We start from the raw sequence: 22637 nt of genomic DNA on the forward strand, positions 1-22637 counted from the left end.
GTGGTCCCTAAACCTACATGCCCTACCATATACTAGGGACTTATAGGTAGGTTGACTTAGCCAATTATAATTAGCCTAATTTGCATACTGATTTTACACAGAGCACAGGCCCTGGGATTGGTTAGCAGTACCCAGGGCACCATCAGTCAGGAAAACACCAACAAAAAGTGGAAAATGGGGGCAAAAAGGCCTCTGCAATCAGCCCTGTTTTCTCACACACCCAAAGGGTGGACAGGGTCCACACTTAAAGAAGAAGGCAGGGGGGGGGGCACAAAGTAAGACAACTGAATTCCCAAAAGGCCCCCTAAAGATTTTCCAGGTGAAGGATTTCCAGCCCAATATTGACCAGAAGAAGCGTGGTTCAATAGGAAGAAGCCCTCAGGTCACTTCATCCCTAAGTGTTTTGAGTGTTACAGTTATAGGCACTCAAAGGGAGACCCCCAACTGCCTAGTGTAGTGCTGGAGGAGGAGGCTGTCCCAGTTAATTTGGTTAGATGGTACCGAAGAATTGCGTGCCTAGTAAGACTAAGAAGTACGGGCAGTGGGTCACCATCAGTAGGCAGAGGGTGGAGCCTTTGAGAGACACAGGAGGCTATATGACTTCTGTCAGGTGTCATCTGGTGTCCTCAGAGCAGGTACATCCCAGTCTACTTCATTAGGTGGTTTCTGCTGACAGCCACTATCCAGTGGCTCTGGGTCCCTTTGAATGGAGCGGAGCAGAGTGGAGGGGGAGGGGGCGGGGGTCTCAGGCTCCTTGAAATTAGCAGTGAGTCCAGCAATGCCAGTTGATTGTTACATCATGATTTTATTCACCATCTGGAAGGGGGTGTGAGCTCCAGTCACACTTGCAGATGCTAGGACTGCCGGAGTGGGTGTGCCTGACCACATGGTCCAAGCCTTCTGAAGATGAAAATCCCAAGGTCCTGGAGCTTGGAACAATGGGCCTTGCACCTGCTAGGAAAAAGGACAGATGCAAGGGAAATCCTCCCCATGGATTGCCACAGTCCGGGAGGAAGCAGAACCTGAGGGGGAATGCTCCAGAGCCTACAGGGACAGATATTGCTGCTCTGAGAGACCTACCTGAACTGGCCGGTTGGTATGTTGAAGGAGGCCTCTCGAAGGCATAATTCTGCCAAGTGCAGGAGGAGTGCCCCACTCCCAAGGACATTTGGAGTCATGCTGAGGCCCAGGCAAATGGAAACACCTCTGGGGATCATCTCATCTAATGGGAGCATTATCTCCTGTGTTGCGAGCAATAAGGTTCCTGATACTGCGGCAGCCCATGTGTTGGTTGTCTCCCAGTGATATAGGACCTTCCTACTGGGACTCATTTACTTCCGGCAAGAGTAAATCTGGCCTCAAGAAGTTCGTTGAAAGGCTGGTCACCCACCTTTATTTGCCCTGGATGAGAATGGCCTCAGATGCATTCTGTTGGTTCTGTCCTACTTGCCAGGCCAGTGGTAAGACTGGGGGAATATAGAAGGATCCCCTTGTCCCCCTTCCTGTTGTTGACACCTCATTTGAACAGGTGGGCATTGCTAATGTGGGACCTCTAGATCATAAGACAACTTTGGGCATAGGTTCATCCTGGTGGACCCTGATACCTGGGTCCCAGAAGCCATCCCTCTGAGAACAGTGACTACACCTGCCGTGGCAAGGACACTGAGGGGGATCTTACCAGAGCTGGTTTCCCCAAGGAAGTGGTTTCTGACCGAGACACCAACTTCATGAAGGCGTACATGAGGTCAGTGTGGGACGAGTGGGGAGTAACCTACAAGTTCTCCATTCTTTATCATCTCTAAACCAGTGTGCTTGTTGAGAGATTCAACAAGGCTCTGAAATATATGAAAATGGGCCTATTGGAGCCTTCGTGGTAGTAGTGGGACTTCATTTTGCTGTGTTTGTTTGCTTGCAGACAGGTTCTTTAGAAGGGAGTTTGGGTTCCGCTCCTTCAAGTTCTGTATGGCCACCCTGTCAGAGGACCTCACAGCTTTCTAAGGGGGGGGGGGGGGGCAAGCTCCCAAGAAACCCCCTCAAGATGTATTCAGCTATATTTTGGCCTCTGCTTGACATCCTGCAAGTCTCTAATTGCCCTCCCTTGAGGTCCTGAGGAGCTTTCTAAGTGTACTCCTGTGGTGGATTGGGACTTTAAAGGACCAAGTCAGAAGGATTGGGACTGGAAAGACTACAGGCATATTTACAAAACATTGGCATTGGGCAGCGCCACAAGTCTTTTTTCTGCGCTACCCTACTCCAGTTTGAATGAGCAGGAATGCACTATATTTACAAGAGTGCATTCTTGTCCTTTCAGCCAGTGCTGGCGCACGATTTGGTGACTGGCGCCAATGCAGGCTCCCTTTCACTATAGCTCGATTGTTTTTGTGCAGAGAGGGGCAACTTCCTGCACAAGAACAATCCATGGAGGCGTTTTCCCCTTTGTATGCATACTGCACAATGCAGCACACATAAAAAGAGGAATAAATTAAGAGAAATAAAGCTATTTCTCCTCATTATGCCTCCCGTGGGTAGGTTGCGGTTGTACAGTATTTCAAGTTTACACATCCTCTGGGGATGCGTCAACACCCATAGGAAAACCCACCACAACATCGATGGAATGCCCCCCCCCACCCTGATGAAGTGAAAGGCAACATTACGACTTGAGCTGTGTTGCCTTATACCATATCTACGAGTCCAAGAAAAGCCACTTTCAATGGCTTTGTGTGGGTTCTTAGATATGTGCCTGCACTCTGTGCTACAGGAGGTTATAAAAAATGACGCACCGGCAGCTCAAGGGGCTTGTAAATATGTCCCAAGTCAGAAGGTAAAATGTTTGACTAGGATGAGCCTGGTCGGTCTATCTGGCCCACACTCCATCACAAACAATGTGAAATGTCTCCTAGCTCCCTGTGCACGTGACCACTGGCTGTCATTGGCACTTTTTGATTCTTGGCACTATTCCTCCTTAAAACTTAAAAAATGCATGTCCTTGGAACGGTCAGTGATCTTGCGGTTATTTTATTAATTAAATTTCACTTGGTGTGGGATTTGTATTGTTTTGCATTTCAACTTTATTACCATTTTAGTACTGCATAAATACTTTACACAATGCTGTAAGTTAAGCCTGTCTGTTCTGTGCTATAGTTAGTTTAATTTAGTTGAGCTCAGGGTAATTTAGTGACTTTGATGTTTCACCCTAACAAGGGTTATGATTATTCCTTGAAGTGAGTAGTCCTCCCGCCCCCTACTAACAATGCAATTTCTTACAGAACCTTTATTAAACTTTGGAGCCTTTTCACGGAGCTGCATCATATGTGGCCAATTAGGTGTCCTCCAAAACATTTTTCCTAAGCTTTGGTGCAGGTTGGTAAGAGGGGCAAAGGTATTAAGGATCCCAAAAAATGAATCCAACAATCAAGTAGCATTCTATAGCATAGCATTTTTGGCAGCATCCGGCTCTTCCTTTCTGATTGTGAATGGAGCATTTGTTGCGGGGAGATCTATCGACTACAAAGATGCTGGAGGTGTGGCTTAGAATTGCATATTTTAGTTGCCGCATGGGTGTTTACCTGGTTACCCAGAGAAGTAATGAAGTCATCCAGGAGCGTATAGGTGTCAGAAGTGAAGTTGGGAGGATGAGAGATAAGTTTGAGCTTAAGGTTTTCAATAGTACATTTTTGAAGGCTCAAGCTTTTTTCTCTTTTGGATTAACCTCCCTGTGTTAGTTGGGTGCTGCATAAGGTGATGTGGATAGCAAGGTGTCTGTCCAGTCAAGGGGTAATTGTGGTTTTCATTGCATGGTTGGAGATGATGAGATTGAGGACTTTACCTTTTGGAGTGTGTTTGTTGGATGACACGCTTTATACCAAGTTGTGTGTGTTGATGAGGTTGAGATGTGTGCCTTCATTTTTGACATTTTTTTTATAGATTTTATACAATGCATTATGCAGAGTAATGTACATGTGGTCTAACTGACTCCCAAGATAGCTACTGCCAAGCGGGTGCCAAGCTATTCTTGTGGGAAGATCGTGAGAAGGCCTTGGGAAGGAAATACAGTGAGGCATGGTAGAAAGCGGACTTCAAATCTGCAGTTTAGTACTTGCCTATGCCAACTTCAAAACAATGCAATGCTTTCTTGAGCATTCAGATTACATGTTAATGCTCACTTTTGCAAAGGCTTTGGAAGTTTAAGCAGGAATATTAACGATTTTACTGTTTCATCCGACTTGTCACACATAATGAAAGCTTGTAAGCACTTGGAATACTGCAGAGCATGAATTAATGAGCATGAGTTGGAATGAATGTTTGGTAGTTCTAGAGTTCATTGGTTAGTGGGATGGGTATGAGATTGGTCTAATTTGTTGTACGATCTGTCTGTGTATTGCCTGGGTGTGATTTTAGGAATTGATAGTGTGTAGTGCTTGCCTATGTACAAAATGAGATCTTACCCTGCAGGTACATGCTCTGGGTGCAGTGGAGCTGCGATTCAGAACCTTCCTGGCCTGACATGCCTGGCAGATATTGCCCCTGTCTGAGTCTGCCCTTAGCTAGAGAGACCCTGGTGGATGGAGCTCCTAAGGAGTTAACTGAAGAAGGCAGGATGTTGGTAAATAAGTAATGCCACTTCCTGTAGAGGTGAATTCTGTGAAAAGCAGTCATGTCACTTCTGTAGAATTGGATGCTGGGAAATAAGATACTCTTTGTTGGCTGGCTTCTTTTTAGAGATGTAAGAGCAATCCAGACAATGCCTTCATAATTCTTGGGATGTAGGGTTAAGAGGAAAATCTTTTGATTATGACCTGATGATCCATAGAGGTTTAAAATGGTTAGTAATCGGAAGTGGCCCAGATCGTAGGCTTTAAGCACTTCTTCCGTGATGTTTAGAAGTTCCTTTGGAGGCCATGGGCCTTGAGGAGTGGGGTGAGGATGGGTGAGCTTTCTGGTGACTGTTTCAAGCGCGTTTGAAGCAAAGGTGGGCTATAGATTGGCCTATATTTGTAAAGGTTATGTAGCTCCGCAGGTGCTTTCTTTATGATAGGGCTAATGGTTGGATGTTTTGGGCCTGGCAGATGAACCTGCTGGAGAGAGGAGAATTCACCAAGCACAGGATAATTTGTAGCCTCTGAAATGTGACAGGCAGCCATGGCAGCATAATCCGTTTTAGTTTTATGGACGCTTCTCTCTAGCATATTATCATGACTTTTCTGTTGTCCTAGGCTATCGGTGTACATGTGTTGGCCTTCTGATGCATGGTTTCAAGTTGGAGAGAGGGCAGCCAGAACAGCAAAGCCTTTGTTAGTTTGGATTCCAGGACCTCGAGGCTATCAGCAGGAGATTTGAGGGGAGGAGTCAGGCACTTCAAGAAGTAGTTGAATGTATGTGGTGTTAAGTTCCCTTTTGAAATTACGCCTTTCGATGTGGGCTGATTTACGCCGGGTTTCACTCCTGTAGCGCCAGAAATGAGATACAAACTGAATTTAAACTTGACCTCGAGTTAGTATGGTTAGACGTGCCGGAAAAGCAGTGAAGGAGGTTATTTAAAGTCCATGCATAACGGACACTGGTAAATGTCTGATTTCACCCTTGCATGTACTGCTCGAACAGCTGTTCGGCCTGCCCTCGTTTCGCCTACCCACAACATGATTCCTGTTGCAGATTCCCAGGAGAAAAAGCCCTTCCATTCATGATATCTCCGCTCCCTACATAACATGTTTAGTCCAGCTAAAAATTCTAAATAGCAGTGGCCAGATAAAAACACACATCCAAGCCCAGTATCTCCTATGAGGATAGTTTTCTTAATTGGCACAGCACAGCTTCACACGAAACCACTTGCTGAGGAGTGACATTTGGATTGTGAGTAGTGGGCTGATGTCAGCTTGACCTGCTGTTTTTAATGCAAGCAAATATTTTATTTTCGTATCTGAATCCCGATAAGATGTGCAAATGTTTACCCACCTCCTGTTGAATAGTTGAAAATCAGCCTGACATTAGTTTTCGGTTCCTGAGCTTACTTCTACGTGCATTGAAGCAACGATTAAACAAAAATACTGACAATGATTTGTTTTCTAATACTGCTAATCCTGATTGATGATAACCATATATTGTTTTCAGCATGGTAATTGAAGTGTGTTTAGAAAGGTGGTGCCTTTGAATGACGAGCAATATTTTAAGCAGTGCATCACCTGGCCTCAATCTATTACAGTTAGGAAACTTGGATTTAAGATGTCTCCTGTTTTACTTGGCAGTTTGAGGTTGATGTGCAACTCTTCAGTACTTTGACTAAATATAGTTTCGTGCAGTTGGAATGTGCTGCAGTGTTAACCAGTTAGGGAATGTCCACGTAATGGCTGGGTTTCCATATTGTGTATTTTAATTGAACAAAACACGACGCAATACTGTGATAATTTAGTTGTTATCTAGTTAAGGCCCTGGTCCTTCACCCGAGCCGCAGTTTATAGTGACAGTATTTTGCTGGTCTGTGATCAACAATATCCAACGTTTCTTCATAGTCTATCTAATGCACTGATTATGGCTTAGTATGTTATAGAATATGTTTAGGTCTTTTTTTCTCCACAATCTGTGTTTCCATTACTTTTATTATTTTGCTTGATTTGTTTAAAGTTATGGATTATGATTTGTGCAAAGAAATCACATTTTTTTATTTTCATATGTTCCCACTTTGCTAACACAACTGATTTCATTGTAGATGCTGGCATCACCATCACCATCTTCATCAGGTCAACTGTCTCAGTTTGGGGCCAGTTTATATGGGCAACAAAGTAAGAAATTTTATTTTTCTAACAGATGAACGAAAGTCAATTTGGCATTATTATGTTTGTAATAACTATGAGTTTGGTGGTGCTGTCTAGTGTTCACTAACAGTGGTCTCCTTTTGCATACCTAGAAAATAGAATTCTCCATAAACATTTGAGGTTCATTCCACCAGGACAAAGACTTCTTAGCTGCCTTCCAAAGACCTGTCCTTTTTGCAAACATTTATAGGAAAGCAAACTGGTCTGGTCCACCAGCTTTCTACAAGTGTTATGCTCGGAACCATCTACCAGAAAGTACACAGATAAAGGATAGGGAGTACTGCACTGATTGTATTGCTTTAAGCCTGTTCTGGCGTGAGTTGTTTTTGGCCTACCTGCTTTAAACCTGTGAAGTCAGATTTCCATCAAGTTGGCAAAAAAGGAGCAGGAGAAAATGCCCTTGGTGCTTCAGATACACTCAGTCGTTGCTCTACTTCCTTTGCGTTATCCACACCCTTGATTAGCATATGCTCCCCCGGAAAAACGTGTGAAATTAATGTGTTGCTTAGTGACAAAAATGTAAGGGGTGATTGATGTAGTGAGTTAAACATACTCCACATAGGCCAACACCCCAAAGTAAAAAGTTTGTAAATAAACTCTTCCCAACCAAACCACTAGACTGGGGAATAGTGCACAACATGAGTCACGATTCACTCGCAGGCTCCAAATGATCCTATGACATTGTCCATTTACAGCTCCTCTTTCTGGTCCCACTTGACAGCACTGTCAATGCCATGCCAGGTTTGAAAGAGGGAGTACATTGACAGAGTACAGAATAATCTTGGACATTTGTTGTCATATTTTCTGTCCTGTTTTAGCTTTAATCTAATTACAACATCATCATAACATGCACACTACTTAAATGTTTGCAGTTTTACTTCATAGCCCACTACTAATTGAGATCGTTTCATTCTGCCTGGTGTCAGCACCTAATCCTAACTTCATTGAGTGACTGGTTAGGATTCCTTAAGAAATCTTTGAAAGAGCTAACAGACTTTGTTGTCTCCTGGAGAGACATAATGCTTTCAGGAAAATTAAGACGATGATTTTGGTAGAACCTGGCTGCCAACTCCTTTTTTTTTTTGTTTTTTTTTTTTGTTTCCTAAGTTGCGAGGCCACTCGATTTTGTTGTTTAAAACCACTACCAGCTTTTCAAGTCTGGATAGTGACTGTTTTTAAGGTCAAGCCTGCGAGTGCATGCGCTAGCACTTATGAGACTCTGTTGTGTACAGTAAAGGGCTTGGAGCCAGCCCATTACTTACCATTTGTTGCCTTGCGTGGCACTCTTCCTTATTGTCTAGTAACTGTAGGCCTGGCATCATTTCCATTACTTTGTGTGGAGCAGCGACCAAGCACTGATTGATTCAACTTAATCAGTGCTCATCCACTGCTCCCGACATGATTGAGGTACTGTTTTGTTCTTTTTGAACTTCTGGTGCCCTGCAAACAGAAGGCTTGTGAATGGCAAAAACATGCTCCAGCAGGACAAACAAAATTGCAGAGTTTTATTTTTTTATAGCTAACTTTCTTTTATTGGGCCAAGTTGTCTTTTTTCACTTTCCACGCATGTTTTCTTTTGTTTTTTTCGTGGACACACTTCTCAAAAAATTACAATTATCTTCAAAATATTGCAAAGCAACGTTATTTCTTTATTATGTGTAATTTCTGAAATTATGCTTTAACAAATAAACGTGCAGTACACTCCAGTCCACCTCACTCCAATCCACCCGAATCAACCCCAGCCATATCCACCACACTCCAAACCACTCACCCCAATCCAATGTGCCCCATTCCAATTCGCCCCACTCTAATCCAAAACAGTCTGAACCATTCCAAAACAATCTGCCCCACTCCAGTCCAAAACAACCTGCCCAACTCCAATCCAAAGCAATATGCCCCACTCCCATCTGCCCCACTCCAGTCTGCCCCAATCCAGCCCAAAGCAGTACGCCCCACTCCAATCCACCCACACCAACCCAATCCACCCACACCAACCCAATCCACCCCACCCCACCCCACTCCAGTCCACCCTAATACAATCTGCCCCACTGCAATCCAAAAAAATCTTCCCCTCTTCAATCCATAACAGTCTGCCCACTCCAATCTGTCCCACTCCAATCCACAACAGTCTGCCCCACTCCAAAATCCAAAACAATCTGCCCATTCCAATCTGCCCCATTCCAATCCCAAACAACCCACTTAAATCCAAAACAATCTACCTCATTCCAATCCAATCCCCGATCCCATCCCAGTACACCCCACTCATATCAACCCCACACCAATCCTATCCACCCCAAACCCACCCAGCCCAATCTACCCCACTCCAGCCCAATCTACCCCACTCCAGCCCAATCAACCCCACTCCAGCCCAGTCCGCCCCACTCCAGTCCACCCTAATACAATCTGCCCCACTGCAATCCAAAAAAACCTTCCCCTCTTCAATCCACAAGTCTGCCCACTCCAATCTGTCCCACTCCAATCCACAACAGTCTGCCCCACTCCAATCCACAACAATCTGCCCATTCCAATCTGCCCCATTCCAATCCCAAACAACCCACTTAAATCCAAAACAATCTACCTCATTCCAATCCAATCCCCGATCCCATCCCAGTACACCCCACTCATATCAACCCCACACCAATCCAATCCACACCAAACCCACACCAGCCCAATCTACCCCACTCCAGCCCAATCTACCCCACTCCAGCCCAATCTACCCCACTCCAGCCCAATCTACCCCAATCCGCCCCACTCCAGTCCACCCTAATACAATATGCCCCACTGCAATCCAAAAACATCTGCCCCTCTTCAATCCACAAGTCTGCCCACTCCAGTCTGTCCCACTCCAATCCAAAACAATCTGCCCATTCCAATCTGCCCCATTCCAATCCCAAACAACCCACTTCAATCCAAAACAATCTACCTCATTCCAATCCAATCCCCGATCCCATCCCAGTACACCCCACTCATATCAACCCCACACCAGTCCAATCCACCCCAAACCCACCTAGTTCAATCTACCCGACTCCAGCCCAATCTACCCGACTCCAGCCCAATCTACCCGACTCCAGCCCAATCTACCCGACTCCAGCCCAATCTACCCGACTCCCGCCCCACTCCAGCCCAATCCGCCCCACTCCAGCCCAATCCGCCCCACTCCAGCCCAATCCACCCCATTGCAGTCGATCCAATCTAACCTACTCCAATCCAACCCACCCCAATTCAACCCACCCTACTCAAATTCAACCCACCCCACTCCAGTCCAATCCACCCCACTGCAAGTCCACCGCCACCCATTCTACCTCATTCCAATCCACCCCAGTCCACCTCACTCCAATACAATCCACTTTAATCCACTCCACTCTAAACCACCTTAACATACCCCACTCCAATCCAGTCCACCCCTCTTCAATCACCCCTTTCCACCCACTCTGACCCACTCCACCCCAATCCACCCCACTCCGACCCACTCCACCCCAATCCAATCCACTCCAATCCAACCCACCCAGTCCACTCCACTGCAATCCACTCCATCCCTCTCAGTCCAAACCACTCAGTCCACCCCACCTGACTCCAATCTGATCCACCACACTAACCCACCCCACTAGTCCAATCCACAGCACGCAGTCCATTCCAATCTACCACACCCCAGTCAAGTCAGCCCTACTCCAGTCCATCCCACTCTAATCCATTTCACCCCACACCAGTCCACCGCACCTCAGTGCAATCCACCCCACACCAATCCAATCCACTCCCTCCAGTCACCCTACCCAAATCAACTTCACCCTATTTCACTCCAATTCACCCCACTCCAGTCAACCTCATTCTACTCCAGTCTGCGTCACTCCATCCCACAGCAGTCCAGTCCATCCAACGTATCCCAGTCCAATTCACCCCACCCCCCTCCAACCCAACACACCCCACTCCAATTCAATTCACCCCACCCCACTCCAATCCAGTCCATCAAACGTCAGCCACCCTGCCCCAATCCAGTCCACCCCACCCTACCCCAATCCAACCCTACTCAACCTCAATCCAGTCCACCGCACTCTAATCCAGTCCACCACACGCCAGTCCATTCCACCTTACTCTAATCCAGTGAATTAAATTCAATCCACCCCACTCCATTCCAATCCACCCCACTACAGTCCAATCTCGTCACTCCAATCCTGTCCACCCCACTCAATCCACCTCACCCTAATCCACCCCACCCCTCATTGCAAACCACTCACCCCAATCCTTTCTAATCTACCCCACTCTTATCCACCCCAATCCCATCCACCTCACCCCATTTCAATCTACTGCACTCCAGTCCAATCCACCCCACACACACACCAATCCACCCAACTCCACTCAATCCACCACAATGCACCTCAATCCAATCCACCCACTCTAACCAAATCCATACCACTACTTTAATCCACTCTACCCCACTATTCCACCCCTCAACACTATGCCACTGAACCACTGGACTCTACTCAACTCTACAACACTCTACTCGCCCTACTCTACTCTACGACGTTCCAACAAATCCCTGCTATGACATTCTACCCCCCACTCCACTCTGACACTCCACGCCACGTACTTTTAGCCTTGCTGAACAGCAGCCACACTGGTATACAACATGGCAAAACACATTGCCAAAGCTAATAGCTCTTGTATAGGCAAGACCTATTGGCTTTGCCAATGTTTGCATTTGTTTGCCAGAGCTTATGTAATCACTGAAATAAGTTTTGAAAGCAGTATTGAGGAAGCAGCTTTGTCCCTCCTCTCAATGACTGTTTTTTACTCCTTCCTGTTTGCACTTCTCCACCTCTTCCTCCTTGACTCTTAGTTACGTCTAAACATTAATGTATTCAAATTACAATATTCCATTGCTGATGTGCCCACAGGCACAGGAGCTTAAGAACTAAACAGAAATGTTTTTAATACGTTACTAAAACTTACCGGAGTCGTATACAGAATATCTTTCCGCAGAGAGTGCCATATCTCTGGGCCTAGAACAGCTAACCCATGGTCCCCTTTTCAGTGAAGCCTGCTCCTTGGAGAAGCATTTGTTCACAAAACCTTCGTGCTCTTGCTGGTCGGTAACAGGACAGTTTCTCCTGTAGTTAGACTAGCGTTTATATGGCTAAAAGGAAATGCCCCAGACATGCACGTTTAAATGTGATGTGGTTACGAGTAGCCAGTGAAGAAATCAAAGGCTTGCCTAATTCTGTGAAATTTACCCAGTCTTCAAACTACCCATGTTCTGGACTAATTGTAATTGTTCTATCAGTCCTTTGTACCTCTTGGTTGGGCCTTACTGTTTCAAGTTGTAGTTTTGCAAGTGGTTGTATGATTGATTTGTGACACTTGACATCCAGATAGGGCAGTGTTTGAGGTGACACAGCAGAATAAGGCTAAGTGTACCACTGGCCATATGTGCACTTTAACACTTCAGAGGTACTTAGAATCGGTTTTATATTGTGACATCCATGACTGGAAGGGCATTTACATTGTTTTATAGTCTGAGACATTTTTAAACACATTTCTACTTCAGGATGGAATAGAGGTGTTTGGTTTTAATTGTGTATATTTCTAATTTTTTGCTTAGTATTTGGTTGGGTATGACTAAAAAATCTTTTATTTTTTAAATTAAAATCACTGGCTGCACATAGGTTTATTAAGTGATAATGTGTGCTTTGCATAGTTTTGATTTTTCGAACCCGACACCTTGAACTGCTCTGACTTATGCTGTTTGACAGTCAAGTGGTCAAAGGGGATACTTCATTCTCAGTTTGGGACCAGTAATAAGGTGGCACCAGGATTTTGGCTATTCTATGTTGATCATCTTCTGTGCAGTCTTTTGATTGAGCTGCAGTTTTGTTATCCCACCTATGAAATTGCTTCATTGCTCATACTTGATGGAGAAATCCTTAATCCAGTTCTTGTTCCACTTCTTGAGTAGTTCCATTGCAGTGCACGGAATGTGAAGTTACTTGAAGTGAAATGTATTAATTTTAATATGTGTTTTTGTTTGATTTTCCGATAGGAGACTACCTGTGCCTATTACTAACTGCTGCCAGTATCTCATAAATCTCCATGGGAGTGCTCCAACTCCCTGCCTCGCCTGGTACTTTTCGCAAGCCTCAGTTTAAAACAGCCTCTTAGCCCTCCACATCTGAAACCTCACTGTCGTACAGTAAAGGTCAACCCCACGCATCCTCCCAAAGAGGATTTTACAAGGGCTTCGATAGGGGAAATAACTACAGAGAGAGGGGAAAAACACCCTCCCCTAGGACCTCTTCCACTGCTACCAAGCAGTGACTCATTACATCTTCCCCCGATTACCAATCACCTGTAGGAGGACGCCTTCAGTGATTTTTTCAAAATTGGCAAAAGCTCACTACAGATTAATGGGTGTTGGATATTATCCAATATGTTTATTGTCTAGAGCTCAAGTACACGCCTCCAAACATTCCCCTTCACAAACCTTCCCAGGACCATCTCACTCTCCTCAAACAGGAAGTGCAGGCCTTGCTGGCAAAAGGAGCAATAGACCCAGTTCCTTTACAACATCAGGGAACGGGGTTATATTCACTATACTTTCTCATACCCAAAAAGGGCAGCTCCTTAAGATGTATTCTAGATCTCAGGCTTTTAAATCATTACATCATATTAGAACATGTTCACATGGTCACACTTCAGGTTGCCATCCCATTGCTACAACACGGCAACTTTTTATTGCCAGTAGTTATAGAGGACCCCCACTTTCACATTCCTTTACACGCGGCACGATGAACATATTTCAGATTTGTAATAGGACAACACTACCTATTCAAAGTGTTCCCATTCGGGCTCATAACAGCTCCAAGGGAGTTCACAAAATGCCTTACAGTCGTAGCAGCTCACTTGCACAGGCAGAATATTCATGTCTACCTATACCTTAGTGACTGGCTCATCAAAGCCAGGAATATCAAACAAGGTGTACACCATACTCAAACCACAGTAAGCCTACTTCATCAGTTAGGCTTCATCATCAAATTTCAAAATTCACATCTAAATCCTCTTCAGATACAGCCCTATCTAGGGGCCATTCTCAACACGTAGTTGGGAAGAGCCTACCCAAATGCCATAAGGGTACAACATTTTCAAACACAGATTTCTCACTTTTGCCCCATTCACCCAGTCACAGTAAAATTAGTCATGAAACTCCTAGGAACAATGGCTTCTTGCATTATCGTACCACATTCCCGCCTTCACATGTGCTCGTTGCAAGAATGTCTGTCACGGCAATGGTCTCAGGCACAGGATCGTTTAGAGCACGTAGTGTTGGTAGACAGCCGCACCTTTCGCTGTCTGCAGTGGTGGAACAAAACCAACCTTTGAAAGGGGCGGCCATTCCTGTACCCTGTCTCCCAGATCATTCTAACAACGGACACCTCTCAGACAGGGTGGGGTGCTCATTTCCAGGATCTCTCAGTTCAGGGTCTTTGGGATCACACATATAGAACTCTACACCTCAACTATCTGGAGTTGCTAGCTGTGTACTTAGCACTCAAAGCCTTTGTAATTCATCTCACCAACAAGGTAGTTCTGATACACACAGACAACGTGACAGCCATGCATTATGTGCAATAATGGGTTGGGGGGGGGGGCTGAGGAATTCATTCTCTACAGCACTCTCGCCTTGCACAGACAGTTTGGCATTGTACCATCTGTCACAATATATACTTGTTAGTGGAACACCTCCCAGGAACACACAACAATGTTGCAGACCTCCTCAGCAGGATGAGGCAACAAGTCTACGAGTGGGGAAACTCCACCCACAAGTCCTCTTACTCGACTTTCAAAAGTGGGGATTTCCAGGCATGAGCCTGTTCGCAGCAAAAGAAAATGCAAAATGCCCAAACTTGGCCTCCAGGTTCCCACACCCTCAGTCCAAGGACAATGATCTATCGATTAACTGGTCAGGGATATTTGCCTAAGCTTTTCCACTTCTCCTTCTCCTTCTGCATCTGGTTCGGAAGCTTAGACAAACTTCTCTCACACTCATTCTAGTGGCACCCACATGGGCCAGACAGCCATGGTTCACCACTCTATTAAACCTATCAGTAGTGCCACACGAGAAGCTTTCTCTCAACCATGGTCAAATCAGACACCCAAATCCCAAGGAGTTGAGTCTTGCAATTTGGCTCCTGAGGTCATAGAATTTGGTTATCTAACTAACCCCAAGAATGTATGAATATTTTTAAGGAAGCACGTAAACCAACTACTAGACCATGCTATGCAGCAAAATGTAAACATTTTGTGCACTATTGCATTGCTCAAAGTTGGGACCCCTTCCAAGTATCAGTGCAAAATGTCATTATTTACCTTCTTCAACTACAAAAGTCAACCTTAGCATACAGTTCCATAAGGTTCCACTTAACAGCTACAGCTGTTGATCTTCAGAACAGGCACCATTCCACTCTTTTCAAAATACCTGTTATTAAAGCTTTTATGGAAAGACTTAAAAGAATAATACTGCCAAGACTACCCCCAGGGCCTTCTTGGAATCTTAATGTGGTCCTCTCTATACTAATGGGCCCCCATTTGAGCTACTACATTCATGTCCTTTACAGTTTCTCCCCTGGAAATTAGCATTCTTAGTGGAAATAACCTCCCTCAGATGTGTGTCCCCGCTCTGGGCATTAACAATTAAGAACCTTTTTGCAAACACATAAGGAGTACTTCTTCGTAGCAATCCAACATTTTTACCAATACTGGTATCTCAATTTCATTTTAATCAAACGATTGAATTGCCAGTCTTTTCCCCTAACCTGATTCTGTTTCTGAAAGAGTCCTACACACATTAGATGTTAAAAGAGCACTTATGTTCTATATTGATAGGTCTAAAACCTTTAGAAAGTCAAAACAACTTTTTAGTTGCTGTTTCTCTACCACACAAAGGCTACCATGTTTCTAAATACACTATAGCAAGATGGATTGTCAAGTGTATCCCAACTTGCTATGCAGAGGACTAAAGGCCATTACCTATTCCCCCCAGAGCACACTCCACTCGTAAAAAAGGTGCATCTGTGGCTTTTTTAGGTAGCATTCCCATAGCTGACATATGTAAAGCAGCAATACCACAAAATAAAATGATGGACGGAGTATTGAAACATTTAAAAGCATCAGCGATCTGGGTTTAATCCATTGTTATTTTGCTCGCCACGTCATACCAGTTTGGACCCAGCCATATGCAAATCAGTCTTGACACTGCTCCCTATGGGAACAGTCCAGCCCGAACTGCCAAGCCAGGTGCTCCCTGGACCGAACATAAGCATCCTGGGCATCACCCCCTCATCAGCCATGCTAGCTAGAATCCAGTGGCGCAGAAAGCAAGGGACCCACGTCTGGACATACCCTAGCAGACTCAAAAGGGCATTCCAACTCTGGAACTGTCAGTTACCCATACTTCAAGGCCCAGTATGTAGATGTGCAGAAAGGTGGCAAAATAGAAAAATTGTTAGCATTCAAACCCTACTATATCAGGGCTCGAAAAATCCACTCACATTGGAGAGTCTTATTTGATCAGGTCCAGCTATTTTTAATACTTTTCACCGACAGAGGTCAAAAGTCAGTTTTCCTTACAGTTAATTTTCCTTCTGACTGCAGAGCTCCAGGACATTGTAAGGTGAACTTTGTGACCTGCTGCTTAGAATGTAAACTAAAAGGATATAGGGTGTCAGTTTTTTCCTAACACACAACATTTAAATGACGAAGTCAACTGTGCAAGATTTCAAAGTATATTTCAGTAGTTGTGAAAGCCCTTTTTTTATATTTCTGTATGATGAAAACATATTTTAATAGGATGAAAACAAAGCAGAATACTTTACATGTTGATGTGCAAAGGATATGTTTTCTTAAACCCAATTTACACAGATTGTTAATACACTATATAGTTTTATCAGTAAAGCTGTAAGTTAGTGGAGAGGCTTTTGGACATTTCTTGGAAAGTTACTGTGTGTAGATGACAATATGTTACCACATCATGGTTTAGTAATACATGTTTTTAAATTGAGTGTTTAAACAAACTGAGAAACACTCCTGCCCTGATGGCAATGTTGTTAGTAGACTAAAAAAAAGTCCTAGGGCTAGACCTCATAGGTATTTGGGCTAGATTCTTGTGATGCATGCAGCAAACTTTAGACTACTTAATCAAACAAAAGAGTTTTTTTTGTCTTGCAGAAATGCCAAGCTCACATATTTGATGATGTAATCGTATATGAGAATTAAGAAAAAGGCGACTCTGTAAATTATTTGCCTTGGATCACACAATTTGAGACCCGTTTATGGGTCAAGTACATCACAGTTAGGTTGAGTAGATTATTTAAATTCTCTTCCAGGGGATCCTCATCAATAGTCATAAACATTGAATATTCCCGCCCTTGTGCGGGGACCCCGGAGCATATATAAAATACACACATATAAAGTATGAAATATGCACGAAAAATATATATATAGCATTTTTAGTAGCCAAATTTTCATACTGAACTCATATTTACATGTGTAAAACAGCAATGCAGACTATAATCATAAACAGGCTAAAATGCTTTATTTCTATGGAGTTTTTAATTTTATTTTTTAAATTGTTCTCAAAATTACAATAAGAGAAAAAATATCTACTAAAACCACACCACTGAGCCCAGGAAAATCAGCAGTAGCAATCATCAGAGGAAAAGATAAAAAAAACTACATTGAAAAACACTAGAGCATTCTTAGCCAATAGGCTGCATGCAGGTTAACACAGGAGAACCATAAAAACTTTGGCACCGTGCCTTTAAGACCCTGAGCACCTCCAGTATCCCACCATGCCTCAGGGGTGAAGGAGAGGTGACAGTTGGTTCACAGTTAGGACAGTTTTTTTCCAGCTTCTTCTGAGAGGATCCTGGAGCATTGAGCTCTCAGTTTTTCTGTTTTTCTCAGAAAAATACTTTAGAATAGCGTTTTTTTCCTACTTTACTCGACATCTAACATCATTGTCTGAGTTTGGAAGTTTTTTCCTGACAGAAAAATGCCTTCACTTTTTGTGAAATGCCCTTCCTGTGGGAAGAAGGCCCAGTCAGATCCACACTCTCTCTGTATTGTGTGCTTGCCTCAGAGTCACTGCCCTGACACTGCAAGAACATGTCAAAGAGGACTCTGAAGGACAGAGAAAAGATCAGGCTTCATGGGCTTCACGAGAGGCAGAAAACATCATCCTCTTCGCTTCCCAGGCAGCCAACAGGCCACTCTCAGGAGAAACTGGCTAGAGCGACGTCAGCAGGTAGGAAAGTACCTGTTTGTTCCCCGTCGACGTCGTCGCTGCCACCATCTCACCGCCATAGATCGCCGTCAACGCCGACCCGCCCGACGTCGAAGGATACGGCGTCGAGAGAACATGGCCATCGCAGGGGCATATCTCCGTCGATGGCAGCCCGCTGATCGACGTCGAGCCATCACCGGTGCGCTCATTCACCACCGAAGGCCTCACACCCCTCGACGTCAAGAGAGACGACGTCGAAATCGCCCCAGCGGCGAGAGCGAGGACATCCGCCGTCGGCCGCCCACCGCTCGACAGCGAGCAGGTCGCGATCCAGAGATCGACGTTCACCGTCGAGACACTCAACGTCGAGACACTTAACGTCGAGACAGGAACAACCGGCGGCGCTCCCTTCAACGTCATTACGGCTGCCGACGTCGACACAGGTTTTACCTGTCTTGCAGGGAGCAGAACATCGGCTTCCGCCAGCAGACAAGGCCACTCTATCTCCAGTGGTCTCCATAAGGAGTGGTTCCTCTCGGTCGAGAGCGTCATCGTCGGGGCATGTCTCACCCATCAATTTGTCACCAAGATGGTTGGAGAGCCTTAACAGACCAACGGCCTCCCCGGATTCGCAGTATTCACGGATGTACTCTCCTACTGCCTCTCTCCCGAGAACACCATCACCGACAGCGCGGGCACGACGGGCTCGTTCTGCTTCTCGCCAACCGACCACGAGGCCTGGGCACTCTGCTACAGCGTCTCGCAGCAGGTCACGTTCCCAGCGACAATCTAAATCACGATCAAGACCCAGAAGGTCGCCCTCTTGGTCATCGTCCGGGTCATCCGTCAGACGATACTCCCCCACCTTAACAGATTCTCCACCAGCTAGAGTTTCACCAGTGGACGACATCACTACTTTTAATGAGGTGCTTTTCAGGGGAGCACAGAAGCTAAACATAGAGGTTCCAGAACCATCAACCTCCTGATCAGTCATTTTTGAGACTCTACAGCATAGAGCGGTTTCGAAAAAGCTACTGCCGCTAGTGCCTGGTCTGTTGCAGCCAACCACACACACCTTTTTGGCGCCAGCCACCCACCGATCTGCTCCTGCTAGGATTTTGAAAAAATATAAAGCGCCTGAACAAGATCCTTTATTTCTCAGAACGGATCCGCCGCCGGACTCAGTCATATTGGCCGCAGCCCGAAAAATTCACTCAGGGGCATCATCCTCCACGGTTCCACTGGACAAAGAGAGCAGACATCTAGACTCTCTGGGGAGAAAAATGTGCGGCACGGTGGCATCTATGATGAAGGTCTCCAGCGCGTCTGCACTCCTAGGCCGATATGACCGTTCACTGTGGGACTCTCTCAACAGGTTCACAGAAAAATTACCTAGAGAAGACAGACAGGACTTCCAAGAGATCCTTCAAGAGGGATGTCTGGTATCCAACCAAGTCATCAGCGCAGCGCCAGATGGGGCAGACTTAGCTGCACATGGGTACGCACATGGGATCTGTGCAAGAAGGTCTTCCTGGTTGAGATTGACTGGATTAAAACAGGAAGCACAACAGCGCATCCTAAATCTTCCATTCAACGGGAACTCGCTGTTTGGTACCCATACGGACGAAGAAATGGCGCGCATGAAAACTGAAGTGGATACCATGAGGGCAGTAGGCCTGGAGAGGAAGAAGGACTTCAGGCAGAGGTATAGGCCTTATGACAAGCGCCCTTTCCAGCAGAGGGTTCAAACCCCTCACTGGTCCCAGAGGCCACAGCAAAGGCAGGGACGCCCGCTTTTTCAGTCTTGTAAGGCCACAAGGGAACGAGGGTCAAGTAGACCACAACAGTCCACACCCAAAGCGCCGGCCAAGCAATGAGGACTTGCTTCCCTTAACACTGTGCACCACTCCGGTGGGGGGGAAGTATCACAGTCTTTATTCACGAGTGGCGTTCTATCACAAAAGACAAATGGGTGCTCAACATTGTCGAAAATGGCTACTCTCTTCTTTTCCGGCAACCTCCACCGCACTTGCCACCAGCCAAATGCAATCTGTCTCATGTCAGCCTATTGCGCAAAGAGGCTCTCGCCCTATTACGAAAGAAGGCAATAGAAAAAGTTCCACTTGCGCGCAGAGGGAAGGGGGTTTACTCCCGTTATTTTCTGGTGGCGAAAAAAGGCCGAGAGGGCGTTTTCAGACCAATTCTGGACTTACAGCTTCTGAACAAGTACATAAGAAAGCAAAAGTTCAGGATGCTGGCTCTTCACCAGATTTTCCCTCAGCTACATCAGGGCGACTGGATGTGCTCCATCGACCTGCAGGATGCATACTTTCACATCCCGATAGTTCCCAAGCATCGGAAATTCCTGCGCTTCCAGATAGCCTCGCAGCACTATCAGTTCAAAGTGCTACCATTCGGCCTGAAATCTGCCCCTGCGTCTTCTCGAAATGCGTGGCAGTAGTAGCGGCACATCTACGAAAACAAAAAAATCTTAATTTACCCATACCTAGACGACTGGCTACTGAAAGCCTCCTCTCCGGAACAGGCGAGAACCCATCAGGACATTGTGCTCAAGGTTTTCGAGTCTCTAGGTCTTCAAGTCAACTACCAAAAGTCCACCTTGATTCCAACGCAGAACCTCCACTACCTGGGAGCAATACTAAACACAGAGCTCCAAAGAGTGTATCCTTCGGAGGAACGACTATTATCAATAAAGAAAAAGTGTCAAGACCTGTTAAGATCCGATGCACCTACGGCCCGTCAGGTGACATCTCTGTTGGGCTCCATGGCGTCATGCATTTTCATTGTCCCGAATGCCAGGCTACATATGAGGCCCCTCCAAGAGGCGTTGGAAAACAACTGGAGCGAAAGGACAGGTTGCTGGGAGGACACAGTGCGGCTGCCGATAGCAGCACGTCAGTCATTGCAATGGTGGATGCACAGACCTCACCTATCAGTAGGGGCTCCGTTTCACCAGGTAATTCCATCCGACACTCTGGTAACGGATGCGTCTCTTCACGGATGGGGGGCTCATCTAGGTCCCCTTCAAGCTCAGGGCCTGTGGTCCGACAACGAAAGGAAGTACCACATTAATCTGCTGGAGCTCAGAGCAGTCCATCTGGCTCTCAAGTCTTTTGCTCCATCGATTCATGGGAAATCTCTCCTAATACAAACGGACAATACAACCACAATGTATTACTTGAACAAGCAAGGGGGAACGAGATCTCTACCCCTATCTCGGGAGTCCCAAACAATCTGGCATTGGCTCCTGGCCAGAGGAGTGTCGCTTACAGCGGTTCACCTACCAGGTCAACAAAACGTGGAAGCAGATTTCCTGAGCAGACACCTAGAGGACGCCCACGATTGGGTCCTACACGGCGAAGTCATCGAAGACATCTTCGCTCAATGGGGTCGGCCTCAATTGGATCTCTTCGCAGACGAGGTAAACAAGAAATGCCCAGACTTCGCGTCCAGGTTCTACCGTCCGGGATCTCGAGGGAATGCCCTGTTGATCGACTGGTCAGGGATATTTCTCTACGCTTTTCCACCGATCCCCCTCATACTGGCAGTGATCAACAAACTTTACAGATCCAGCACCAGAATGATTCTCATAGCTCCACAATGGCCCCGTCAGTTCTGGTACACAGATCTCCTCAACCTATCGGAACAACCTCACAAGAAGCTGCCGTGCAGACCGGATCTTCTGAGCAGGATGGAGGGCAGGGTACTACACCCCAACATACCCTCTCTGAGCTTGACAGCATGGCTCCTGAATTCCTGCAGTATGGGCACCTAGGGCTCTCACAGGAGTGCATGAACATCTTGAAGGAGTCCAGACGACCTTCCACGCTGCGTTCTTACGCATTTAAGTGGAAGAGGTTCTACATATGGTGCTGTCAGCAAGGTCAGAATCCCATACGGGCTCAGGAGGAGGTCATACTGTCTTACTTACTCCATCTGGCAAAGTCCGGTTTGCAGGTATCATCTATTAAGGTACATTTATCTGCCATTACAGCCTATCGTAAGTCACCTTCTCAGGAATCCTTCTTTACGAAACCAGTAGTCAAGGATTTCTTGGAAGGTTTGAAAAAAGCTTTTCCGCCCATTCGGAGACCCTTCCCTCCATGGGAACTGAACATAGTACTGTCAAAACTTATGGGCCCTCCTTTTGAACCTATACACAAAGCCTCTTTGCAACACCTTATGTGGAAGATGGCTTGTTTGGTAGCCATTACCTCCGCAAGGAGGGTCAGTGAAATTCAGGCTTTGTCCTCCAGAGAACCGTACACAGTCTTTCATGACAATAGAGTAGTTCTGCGAACTCACCCATCATTCCTACCGAAGGTGGTGTCAGAATTCCACATCAATCAGACTATTTCTCTACCAACTTTCTTCCCCAGTCTGGAGACTCCGGCGGAGAAAGCGTTGCACTCCCTAGATCTGAAAAGAGTGCTAAAATTTTATTTGGATAAAACAAAGTTGATTAGACATTCCAACCATTTGTTTATAAATTATGGTCATTTGAGAACAGGAGAGGCAGCATCTAAACGAACCAT

General features: G+C 45.7%; 1 protein-coding gene across 7 annotated transcripts in view; it reads left to right on the plus strand.

The window, feature by feature from the left end:
* Nucleotides 1–22637, plus strand: part of CNOT2 (CCR4-NOT transcription complex subunit 2) — a 277346-nt gene that overhangs the window by 121645 nt on the left and 133064 nt on the right. For all 7 annotated transcript variants that reach the window (XM_069228334.1, XM_069228333.1, XM_069228330.1 and 4 more), the window contains one exon: nucleotides 6704–6776. In XM_069228334.1, the coding sequence (XP_069084435.1) occupies nucleotides 6704–6776 (73 nt within the window). The remainder of the gene's footprint in view (nucleotides 1–6703; nucleotides 6777–22637) is intronic.

The sequence above is a fragment of the Pleurodeles waltl genome, chromosome 4_1, assembly GCF_031143425.1.
Source record: "Pleurodeles waltl isolate 20211129_DDA chromosome 4_1, aPleWal1.hap1.20221129, whole genome shotgun sequence".
NCBI lineage: Eukaryota > Metazoa > Chordata > Amphibia > Caudata > Salamandridae > Pleurodeles > Pleurodeles waltl.